The sequence below is a fragment of the Hydra vulgaris genome, chromosome 13 (genome assembly GCF_038396675.1).
Source record: "Hydra vulgaris chromosome 13, alternate assembly HydraT2T_AEP".
Lineage (NCBI taxonomy): Eukaryota > Metazoa > Cnidaria > Hydrozoa > Anthoathecata > Hydridae > Hydra > Hydra vulgaris.
In genome coordinates this window covers 28739003-28752110 of record NC_088932.1, presented here as the reverse complement: position 1 = coordinate 28752110, position 13108 = coordinate 28739003, and the positions used below count along the sequence as shown (strand labels likewise).

Genomic DNA, 13108 nt, shown 5'->3' with positions numbered 1-13108 from the left:
CATTCAGCTATTTCAATTGTTACTTTTGTTATTTTTACATTTATCTTATGAAGCATTTGTATGCTATTGAGATAATAATAAGGCCCCATATCCTTTAGTGTACTTAGGGTGGGGGCCAAGAATAGGGGAAAAGATTTTCTCTCATTCCATTAAAGGGAAAGAGATTACCTTTACCAAAAGTTAATTGGGAAAAGTTAAAGAGGGCAGGGGGTACATCTAGACATAAAAAATGGAGTTGAATGTTTTTAATATGTGTATTTTAATTAATTTTTTTTTTTTGATGTTGTTTGTAAATAAACAAATTTGTAAAAAAATTACCTGTTTTCTTTTTTAATATTAACTTATGTTTATTTAAAAAATTTTGTTGAAAAGATATACATTCTGTTTCTACACTAAACATCATCAAAATTTTATTCTGCAGAACATGTAAAATATTAAAATTTTAATATTTGCATGTTCTGGTGATATGACAGTGGTTATGATTCTCCACGTCAAAAGAACATTTTTTTTTCAGTTCAGATTTTGTAAATATAGCGAATAATTTCATAATAATCATTGAATTTGGGGTATTTAATAAGTATTTACAATAAATTCGCAAAGGAACTTTAAAATCAATTTTTCACTGTGTATCTTCTTTATCAATGTTTTCTTATCTGTTCATGAAAACATTAATGTTTTTAATTAAAAGGATTATATTTTTTCTATAAATAAATATTTTACTATATTCTTTTTTTATAATTTTTTTTGTTTGTTTGTTTGTTTACCTTTATTATCTCATGATGGTTGGGTTCTTTTCATGTTTAACTGCAAATAATATGTATTACAAGCATTTTAAATTTAGTTTTTTTTTTACTTCTTTAGTTCTATTTTGGTGCTTTACCAACTATCATAAGTTTACTTAGTCTACTGTTAATGGTTTTAACTTAAACTTTTTTTCTTTAAAGTAAACTTTAATTATTTAAAATTTACTATCTTAATCATTAGCTGATGGTTTAAAAAGGAATTAGTTTGTCTCAATCAAGGTAAGAATAATTTTATTTTCTAGTCAAATTACAAAATTTGTTTACACCGATAAGTATCATGTTTTTGTTCTTTTGTAAAATAGCTGATTGTCTTTGCAATAAATGTCTTTTCTTTCAGATAATGATTGATTTTAAAATGCTCTACAAAAAAAAATCAATCAGCAACGGGTAAATTTTTTTTTTCATTTTAGATATATATTGTAATGCTTTTACAGAATATTGCCTTAACAAATAGGGGACCCAAATATGGCACATGAGGTGTGAGCCCAAATTTAGGGCTTAAGCGCCCCTACCCATTTTTTTTAAAAGGGAGTGTGGATCCTGTAAATAGTAAAATATGAGGAGAGGGTGCGGTGAGAAACTAATACGCAACTTCTATAATTAGTAATTTTGTTGTTAACTGATTTACAGATTTACTTTTTTTTATATATATTTTGTTTTGTTATTATGTATAAATATATAGTAATTGTATATATGCAGATTTACTTATTTGTATATATTTTATTTTGTTATTACATATAAATATATAGCAATTGTATATATGCAGATTTTTTTTTTTAATATTTTGTTTTGTTATTATGTATAAATATAAAGTAATTGTATATATTAAGACATTTTTTTTGTTTAATGATGTTTAGTTTTAAAAAAAAATATTATTTTTTATAAATAAAAATTTGTATTGTTTTCCTGGTATTTAAATTTTTTGAAAAAGTATATTTTGTTCCGTTTTCTTAACAACTTATGCTTTTTTTAATTGTTAAAAAGTTTTATATTTTGTTTCTTTTTCTTAAAAAGAATGTTTTGCTAATTGTAAATAAATTTATAAGTTTATATACTTTAATTTTTAATAATTATTTCATAGCATTTTATTATTTTAGTAAAAGTGTAGTAAATATAGAAAGGGAGGAACAGTATGGAACAGACTTACCAAGACCTGTATTTTACGGGTCTGACAAGCTTGTATAATATATAAGTGGAAGGTTTACAATGGCATAGGAAGGTTTACAATGGCATAAGTGGAAGGCTTACAATGGCATAGGAAGGTTTTTAATGTTTGAAATAACCAAATTTTAAACAAAAGGAATATTCCAAACTTTTTTATGTTGATATGTATGAAGATTCTTTACGAAAAAAAAATTACTGTGATAGGAGAATGGGAACAAGAAACCCTAAAATCTTTGGGTTTCTTGTTCCCCTCCCCTCCCCTAAAAATGAGGGCAATGAGTTGAATTATTTTTTTTTTTTTAAATATAAAATAGTTATGTATCATTGACAGATTTCAAATTTTATGTTTAAATTATTCAGAGGTCAGTTTTTATAACTGTGTAAATTTTGTGGCCCCCTCAAATTGAGAGGGTTATTCTTTATATGGTCATAAAATTGTTTGGTCAAAAAAACATGCTGAATATAGCTTTCAAATAAAAGAAATAGATCATTTTTAATTTGAACTTATGCTGCATAAATTAAAATTAAAGTACATCACGCATAAATTATGCGTGACAATTTATGCGTGTAATAGTACGATAATTTGATGATGTTCTTTTTTTAACAATATGCAGACTCTACTGTTTAAACATATTTTGACTTTTTACTTAGGAAAATTTTAATAAAAATTTTTTCTTTAAAATCAACTTATATTTTCTCCCTCACAAGTTTTTGTTACAATATGATACAAGTTCTTCAGACAAGCTCAATTTTTCACATCATCACAAGGCCTGAGACTGATATTGTATATCTCAGAAACAATGATTATTAATTGTTATTATTTATATAAATTTATTTTTATCAAATAAAAACTTTTTTTCTTTTCTTATTTTGATGTTAAACTATTAGGTTTTCAATACTTTTTGCTATCAATATAGACTTTTTGTAAAAACTTTTTTCACAAACTTATAATACTTGTAATATTTTCATTTAAAAAAATTGAAAAATCAAATTTGATACTGCTGCACATGATCTTAAAAGCGGAAACTTAAAATATGATCATTTTTATTTAAATGATAAAAAGAGTCAAAAATAAAAGTAAAACAAAGTGTTTTTGTTCATGTTCATGTTATGAACATGAACAAGAAAAAAACATGAACTACGTTCATGTTTTTTTCTTGTTCTTTTCCGTTCCTATTGAAAAAAGAATGACTGGAAACATTTAAAATCTTCAAATGTAAATGTCTATTTTTTAACTAAATTTTATATTATAGCAAGAAAAGTTTTGGGTTAAAAAAAAATGAGAAAAATAGTCAGAGTGTTTAGGAACTATTGATTTTTTATCAAATTTTTTTTTAATATTTTTTTAATATTTTTTTTTTTTTTATATACTTTTGTTTTATGTCTATTTTTATTTATACATATTTAAATTTAATATTTTGTTATAAAAATATATTTTTTATAAATTATGAAACAATCTATTTACAAAAACGATTAATTACAGCAATATAACCATATTTAAAACCCAGCCCTAAACCTGACCCTGACCTTGACTCTGACTCTAATCAAACCCTCAGTTGATGTAGCAGCACTCCTACTGGCAGCAAACCGATAAGATAGTCGATGTATGTACTTTTTACTTTTCCTAAAAGTTGCTTACAGAGATATTTTTTTAAAAAGTCTGGTCAGTTAGTTTGTAATATATTATTTAGAAGATATATCAAACATTTGTTTTCCTGATTTTATTTTGATTATTTTATTTGGAGTTTTTGCAGTTTTTTAAATTTAAATTTTTAAAAATTATTTGTTCAGAATTTGAATAAAAAGTTTGCTTACTTATACGTATTTTGCTTACTTTTTATTAATGTGTGAAAGAAATTGCTTTTTTTTTAGTCTGTAAAATCTATTAAAATCACCCTAAAAACAGCAAATAAAATTACTTGTTTGCTATAAATTTTGTTACATCCTCATTAAAATCACTGAATATTAATCCTAAATGTGCTTGACCCTTTATCACAAATGGTAAACAGGTGTTCTGATTTTTTCAATGTTTTTGTAGCAGATTTCTAAAATGTTAAAATGCCTCAAAAATTGGGATGCCAAGCTCAGGGTAAATACCTTGACCTGGGCTTCGTTTTAAAACTGTACTTGAGTTGTAACATTGCAACTAGTTTTACATTTTATTTAAATCTTATTCAACATATTCTTCTAAACCACCAATTAATGCTTTGACCTCTCCAAAGTTTATATAAAATTAAAAACCTGAGGAGGAGAGAGGAGTTAAAAAAAATTTAAACCACTTATAGTTATTAAGAAATAATAATATAATAATTTTTCAAAAATAATTTTTTATCATTATTTTTATTATCATAATTTTTATCATGAATTAATTTCTATTTTAAACATTTAAATTTTTAAACAAATAGATCTTCAAAGTTTCTCCCTAACAAAAATCTGATTTTCGTAAAATCCACAAATAGCTTTAGCATAATTATTTTATTGGTTTATTTTAAAACTGCACTAAATTACTTTTTGGATTTTTAGTAATTATTATTTTTTTATAAGTTTTTTCTTTTATAAATAAATTTTGCAGTTGTAAATTTTTTTGCTTTTTTATAAACTTTGGCATGATAAATGGACTTTCACTAATTTAGTGTTCACAGTTTTTTATTAACTGAGAATTTGAAGACCAGAAATTTTTTCAGATTTCACAATTCGTGATCACTTAATTTACCGGCTTATATTTTGAATTCTATATTTAATTTTTTATAACTGAACAAATGAACTTATTACCTGTTTCCCATGTAACCAAATGATGACAATGATCAACTGAACTTAAATTTGGAGTGGATAAAAAATTTCCAGGACTGCAAATAAATAAAATTTTTGTACTATGTGTGAGATTATTACATTTTTCACCACCTGCATAATTCAATAGAAGAGAGTTATTGGAAAGAATTTGAAGATCTGAACTAAATTTTCCTAAAGATCTATTTTTGTTAAGATTGCAAATAGAGGATTCTTCACATATATTAAGCAATCCACACACACTTATTTGAAATATGTCTCCATCAACATTAGATATATTAAGTGGTTTTTTAAGAGGTGTTAAATCATAAACTTGATCCTTATTTATAGCTCTACACTCAGAACTAACATTACGAGATATTGGACATGCAAACAATGTATACCATTCTATAAAATATGTGCAATTATCTTCATATTGGAAAACTGGTTTACCAACACCTAGATCTGATGCTGACAGGTCGCAAATAAGTACTATGAATGTTGTTCTATTTATCCAGGATTTGCATTTTTCTCCATCTTTAAAAATATAATATAACTTTTTATCAACATATCGCAGTGAAGTTTGTGTTTTTCCAAGCACTTTTTGAATTATACCATTATCTTGACAAACAGACACCAAACCTATTTAAAAAACAAATATATTATACTTTTAACAGATACTTTGTTTAAGCCAGTCATCAAACTTTTATTTATATCAAGCTTTAAAAGGATTCCTAAGTGCTGAGACAAGCTGTATTTATTTCACAATTAAACATAAGAAAATAAGTTTTGAGTTAAGTAAACTTTGATTAATGAATGTATTTACTGTAGTCTTTTTAAACAATATAATTTATGAATACATTTAGATTTTTTACTGAGTTGCTCCTAAATCCTTTTCACTGAATTGCTCTAGTAAAATCTAAAAGTTTTTAAATTTTAATAGAGCAGTTTTTAATAAATTTATGGATGATTTTTATAGCTTATTTATACTAGATCTATATAGCACATTAAAACTATTAGTTTTGTTTTGAAACATTTAAAGTGTTACTTAATGATTTAATAATAACTTAACAGTAATATTACTTTAAATTTCTCTTCTCACAAATTATTTTTTCTCTTCTTAACAACTTATAATTGAACTTGCTTAAATAGAATTGTTTTTTTTCTTAATAAAAAAGAAAACTTGAACATTTACAGCAATATGTATTTTTATTGAAGTCAAAAATCATTGGTCAGATTTTTTTTAAAGATAAAAAAAATTTTATATAAAATTTCCTTTGCGATAAACAATATGGCATTAAATGAGGAAGTTTTTTGTTAACAACTTAGTTAACAACTTTTTTTCTTGCAAGTTTCATTAACTCTAAAATTATTTTTTAAGGTTTATTTAAGAAATGAACACAACAACAACAAAAATTTCTTAAAAGTATTTTCTAAAATCATTTTTAAGATTTCATTCATTGATAAGAAAAAAAATTTTAATAAAAAATATTATATAATAAAAAAAATATATTGAACTATTCTAATATTTTCCACTGATTGTAATTTGTTCCAGTAATATGTTGCAATTTATTGGAATACAGTAATAATATATAATATATCCAGCAAATTCAAGTCAGGATTATGATGTTATGATCATCCTACTTATTCAAACTTGTAGTTAAAGTAAACCTGACATATTTTGCTGCCTTTTAGGTTTCATTTTTTAGACAAAGGCTAGAGAAAGCTAACCTTAACTTAAAAAAACCCTGTCTTGGGATTCTTGGTTGAGTAAACGAAATACTCAAATAAAAATATTCATCAGGCAAAGACTTTACAAGTAAGCAAAAAATTTTAAAATTCAAGGCAAAGACTTTATAGGTAAGCAAAAAAATTTCTGTAGAACAGCCTTAGAACATTTCTTTATCTTAGAGGCTGGCTTAGATGTAAGCCTCTAAGTGGAAGCAAATGGAACCTGTGCATGGAAGGTGTTCCTATTGGCGCTTTTGGTGTGACAACTATGATTTGATTAACAGGGTTGAGGTAACTACATAGAGCAATCTTTTACACGTGTCCAGAGGTTGCTGACAACAATCTTTTGCAAGTAAGACGTGTCAAAAGGTTGCTGACTTCACATATAACATTATGTTTTGACAATTTGTAAGTTTAAAAAATGTACTAAAAATTAACATTTGTTAAGATTTTTTTTTTCAGGTTTATTTGTCAAAACTAAAAAAAGAAAAATCATAATGAATAAGAAAATAAATAAAAGATAAACCTGAAAGTTCATCTTTTATTTATTTCCTCATCCGTTAATGTTTTTCTAAACATTCAAATACAAACACAATTATAAAAAATTTTAAAATAATTTTGTTGTAGCAAGCTTTACAAGAAATAAATAAGCTAGTTTGGAGTATATAGCGTGCCATTTTATGTAAAAAATCAATGACATGTCAAAAAATCAATAAACTACATCCAATGTTAAAAAATGGTGCTTAAATCCAATTGTTCATAGATTTGGTGCATAATTATTTTACTGTTTTTGTTTTCTTATTTATAGAGTGCTTGTTATTTTTAGCAATGAAATTGATCAAGGAACAAAACAGTTATATATCTTAAAAATTTATCAAAAATAAAAGTCTGCAACCTCTTGTAAAACTTATTTGCCAATATCTTCAAAAATAGAAATTTTTACATTCTGTTTTTAAAAATGTTTTTTTAAAAATGTGAGAAAAATTTCTCATCAATGTTAAAATATATAACTTATAAAGTTTTTAATGTAAAGTCATTAACATAAATGAAATTTTTAAAGCCTATTTTTCACTTTTTAACAATGTTAAATGGAATTTATAATGTAAAGGTATTTTAAAAAAACTGCAATTATCTAAATCTCTTAAAATCAATCAGATCAACCAACTACCACAAAAACTGAAAATGATATTCTTTCATTCTTTTTCATACAATTCCATTATATTTAATTAAATTAGAACAATTTTATTTAATTTGTTTTATTTTAAACACGTTTTATGTTATTAATCTACTGTAAAAAATAGCAATAAAACGTCACGAAGTTGTTTTAAGAAAAGCAATACAGTCATTTCTTTACCAAATGGAGCAATTCTAGAAGCAAAATAGTCTATTTCAAAGATATATGCAATTTCTACAAAATGTCAAGGTACATGGACCTTTTGACCTCCTGCATCATTAGCTGGTCTTTCTTTTAATAATACAAACTTTAATTAAATTTCCCCTTGACACAAAAAAAAAAAACAAGAGTTATCTTTCCAAGATAAATTACAATGGAATAACTCATCACGTGCACTTGTTTGATCTCTTGGTATATGTGTGATTCTTTCTTTAGCAATAATGTCATAAACTTCAATACTCTCAAAATTCGCAATTAAATTGTTTTTCCATTTAACTGATCAAATAAATCCTTCTCCAGAATGAAAGATAACTGATTTATTGTGTATTTAACACCTTTCAAATAATTTTTAATTTTTCGCTAACTCCAATTACATATTGTTCGTAACATTTTTAAAAACAGAGTTTAAAAATGTCTATTATTGAAGATATTGAAAAATAAGTTTTACAAAAAATTGTGGACTTTTTATTTTTGGTAAATTTTTAGGATATATAATCTGTTTTGTTTCTTGGCTTATATCAAATTTTGTTGCTGAAAATAACAAGGACCCTAAAAATAAAAACAAAAATAGTAAAACAATTACACAACAAATCTAAAAATAATTGCAACTGAGCACCATTTTTTAACTATTATGTGTGGTTCATATCATACGTCATTGATATTTTATATAAAATGATAACATGCCATGGTCAAAAAGTCAAAACAAAAAGTAATATGCAAGGTCAGGCAAGGTATGCAAGAAAACACCTGTTTTGCAAAAGAATCTTTAAGTGTCGTATATGTCGTATCTGAGTTTATTAAAATACCTGAAAAAATTTAACTTTTTGTTAACATTACTAATGTATACCATTTTTTGTTTACAAAACATTAATATAGGTTAGGATTAAATGAGAGCAAATTGAGATGCCAGTTTTATTATTATGAAAATAATAGACAAAACATATACAAATTTTTTGGATTATACTATCAATATATCTGAGTCAAGTTCTCTATTAATTAGAACATCTGAAAAAATTAAACAAAAAAAACATCAACAAGATTTTTAAATCTATTCTTTACAAACATTTTAATTTTTACTCTGTTGAATTTTAGCTTTTCCAAAATTCACCTTTTGTGATCAGCATTTTGTGAGACATTTGTTGTATGAACCTTAGTGCTAATGGTCATTATTCTTTGATTCACACTGATAGCCCCGGCCATGTAATTACTGGTCCGATAGCCCTGGCTATGTAATTACTGGTCCGATAGCCCTGGCCATGTAATTACTGGTCCAATAGCTCTGGCCATGTAATTATATTACCATGTAATATTGTGAGACTAAAATTTATCTTTGAATCTTAGTGTTGATTCTTTGACTCATAAAGACTTCATCACCCTGACCATGCAATTACTATTAATTCCCTTATTTGTTGTAAAACAAACAATGTGGTTAGAATCCTCCGACTTTTACATACTTTTACTAAGCACCTTATCACACCTAACCACCATTATTTTTGTTCTTTATCTTTCTTCTTCTTTTAGAAAGTCGTTATTCAATTTCTGGTGCCTTGTGATAAATACATAAAGAAAAGTATTTACATTTTTTATAAAGTTTTTTTACTACTTTTTGCAATTTTTTAGATTTTCTTGTTTTGTTCAACCCTTTTTTTAACAAAAAGTATTATTTACAAATTTTACTGAATATATAGTAACAAATAATGTATAGTAACAAATAATGTATAGTAACAAATAATCTGGTAACAAATAATGTATAGTAACAAATAATATAGTAACAAATAATATATAACAAATATAGTAACAAATAATATATAACAAATAATATTTAACAAATATGTCATTTAATAATCTAAATGTAATAATCTAAATGTAAAGATTGAAAAGACAAAAATGATGAAAAGTGTATAAAAAGAATAATTTTGCGAGCGAACCAATTTCAAGCAAAAATAATAAGTAATAGATTAATTTTATGGTTTCATTATGAATGTGATAGAGTTTTACGATTTCAATATTAAGCTGACTCATTTTAGACATTCATTTTCAAATAAGAAACAATTAGATGTGTATAAAAACAACTTAAAAATTTAACTTAAGATTGTTAGTTCACATTTATCAATCTGAAAATACAAGCAAAATACAATTGCATAAAAACTAATAGATGTTGGGAAATCAAAGATTTCTAAGCTTCTTTTTGGTAATACTTTTTAGCTAAGAAAATTGGACTGAGTATTTTCTATTCAGATTTTCTTTGGCTTAAGTCAAACTTTTTCTAAAATTTTTCACAACAAAAAGGACGTTTTGAAGATGATCTTTGTCTTTAGTAAGTGCAATAAAATTTTGAATGAGCTTAATATTCTATTCTGCAGCATTGTAAGAACAGATATGTTTGATCCATAAAATAAACTATAGTAACTGATGGTGGTTAAGACTAGTTTTGAGACTATTATTGAGCCATTCATTTTCATTGCTAAATGAGAAAAGAAAATCTCAAAAACCAACTCAGGTAGCTCTTGGTTCATCCGATTTCTACAATGACTTATGATGCTGGAATTCTTTTTTTTTTTCTTTTTCTTTTTTTATTCAATTCACTCCCAACAAAGCTGCAAGCAAGCATTATTAAGTTGGGAGTTACTAGAAAAAAAAGAATAGAGTTATATATAAAGGAAACGGTTGACAAAAGACTTGAAAAGTTGAAGGTCATATGAGTCAGAAAAACATGGGAGAGAGTTCCAAAGATGGGAGAGAGTTCCAAAGGGCCAAAGTGCTGGGAAAAATACCAAACGAATAAAAGTTTTTAGAGCATGCAGGGACAGATACAGTAAACAAAGAGACTTTACTGAATGACAAGTCAAGCTAAATGAGTTTTAGTTGATAGAACTAGAGATGATAGCGTCTTTGAGCAGCGACCATGAGAGCACTTGTAGAAAAGAGAAAGAGATGCAACTTTATGACAATAGGAAAGAGGCTTAGCAGATAGCTTAGCATATAGAGCGGGTCTAACTATGTTTACAATGCGTTTTTAGACCTTGTCTAGAAGAGAAAGAACATCATTAGAAAAATCCAAGCCCAAAATATGACAACAGTATTCCATATAGGGACAAATAAGCGATTTGTAGAGGTAGAGAACAGAATCAGGAAAAAAAATCAAAAGAAAAAATGACAAGCAAGATAAAGAGAAGCAACCTAAGCAGATGCTTATTTAGCAATCAATTTTATATATGGTTTCCACGAAAAGCCAGTAGTAAACAATAATCCAAGAAGACGTAAAGAAGAGGACTCAGTGAGAGGGTTGCCATTCATTAATATAGAAACGACAGAACTGCAATAGTTGTTTGCAGTAAATAACTGAATTTGGTTGGTGTTAAAATTTACACGCCACTGTTTTTTCTTATTGGTTTTTCAAACTCCATCATTTTATCAAATGCTGCATCAGCATGCAGCATTTGTAGCTTTGTTTCAACTTTTTATTCGGAATAACAAAAAGATTAACAAAAAAAAAATGTAAAGGATAACACATAGAGTTGAGGAGTTAAGTACCAGATATGGCATTCCATGCTCAGAAGCAAAGCATTTCCAATCTTCTTATTGACCTCTCTCGAGCATACCATATTTGGATAGCTTTCAAATTATTGTAAAGAGTATGCCTCTTGGCAGGCACTAAGTTGATTTTAGCTCCAAGGAAGAAAAGGGCTAGCTAATAAAAAAATTCCATACACATTCCTTGAAAATTCCTTAACACTAGTTGCATTTGTCAAAAACTTCTTTGCTTCCTCTCAATGTGAAGAACAGAACCAATCTTTAGATCATCCCTTTGCCAACCTTTGCTTTGACAAAATTCTAATTTACATAAATTTTTCTCTTCATTAACTTTCTCACAGATTTCAGGTCACATCTTCTTTAGCTTGACATAAAGATCCCCTCTTGTATTTTTTTGTTTTCTTACCAATAGGAGCAGCCATATAGTCATGTGACAAAAAAACTTCATAAATTTTCTCTAATTTTGTGTCTCTAATATTTTATCTTTCAACTTATCTAGCTTGTTCTTGCTCTTATTTCTTTCCAATACTCACCTAATGTAGTCTCCATTAAACCTTATTTTTATGTAATCCTACCTCTTTAACTTCTAGTTTTCTTAGAACCTATAAAATATTTAAATCTGTTTATATTTAAGTTATATTTGTTCTTGATGTTTTTGGAAGATGACCAAATTAGGTAAAGAGTTTAATGTATACCCTTGTAAATAGGAAATAAAATGCCATTGATTGAGTCACTTTAAAACCTGGAAAAAAATCGCATTACTTAAATTAGTTTTATTTAATGAACTTACTTATATTTTCCAGCTTGGCATTATTAGTTTTTGCTATATCAGGATATCCTTTCCAAACTTTTTAGTAGAGATGTCAAAAATTTGATAGGATTCTGTGAGGAAATTTTCAAATAACTTAAACTGCTTATTAGGACTGCTGTCCCAGTTCAAAGAAGACAATCTCATCAATTACCTGTATTATAAATGAAGACTTTACATTGATCACTTCTTGTCATGAACTTTAAAAATGTTTCAGGGTTAGAGTCTATATAATGGAATAAGAGAGGTTGAATTTGAATAGAATTCTTTTTGTGATTGTCTTGTGGTGGTCTTTTCGGCTTATTTCATTTTTCTCTCTGTCAATTATTTCGCCTCCTTTATAATCTCCTGTATTTAGGCATATAAATTCTTATTTCTTCTTGTCAATTTCAAGTAAAGCCTCAATATACCAATGGTTTTCTTCTGCTTGTGCAATTGCTATTTTTTCATTCTTCATTAACTCTTTAAATTTTTAACAAACTTTGATTATATCATAACTCTTCTATTATCTTTCAGAACATTTGGGGTAGCACAAGGTACCAACGCAGAATCATCTTTGGTCCTGTGTTGTTTCTTGTTTATATTAACAATTTTCCTGATAATCTTATCTCTAAAGTATTTGTCATTCTTTAGACAAATTTGTAATTACTTAGAACAGGCAGCTGATTTTGAACATGGTCAAAATCAGCTTCTCTGTGACTGTTTCAGCAGTGGCTGATAAACTTTAGCCTAAATGAAATTCAGTTTTTTTTAAATGCATGTAGTTAGACCTGCTTTAGCAAGCTACTCAAGCTGCCAAGCTAAGCAAACACTAGGAAAAGTTAATTCTGACTTGAAATACTTCCCTGCTTTGGGACTCAAACTGCTCTGGGTTGAACAAAGACTAGACAGTGTCTGAATAAAAATACT

At 26.5% G+C, this 13108-nt stretch overlaps 1 protein-coding gene across 2 annotated transcripts in view; it reads right to left on the bottom strand.

Annotated features, from left to right (window-relative positions):
• LOC101241409 (cation-independent mannose-6-phosphate receptor) overlaps positions 1-13108 on the bottom strand; it is a 59994-nt gene that overhangs the window by 18750 nt on the left and 28136 nt on the right. For both annotated transcript variants that reach the window (XM_065815455.1, XM_065815456.1), the window contains exon 6: positions 4740-5375. In XM_065815455.1, coding sequence (XP_065671527.1) covers positions 4740-5375 — 636 coding nt within the window. The remainder of the gene's footprint in view (positions 1-4739; positions 5376-13108) is intronic.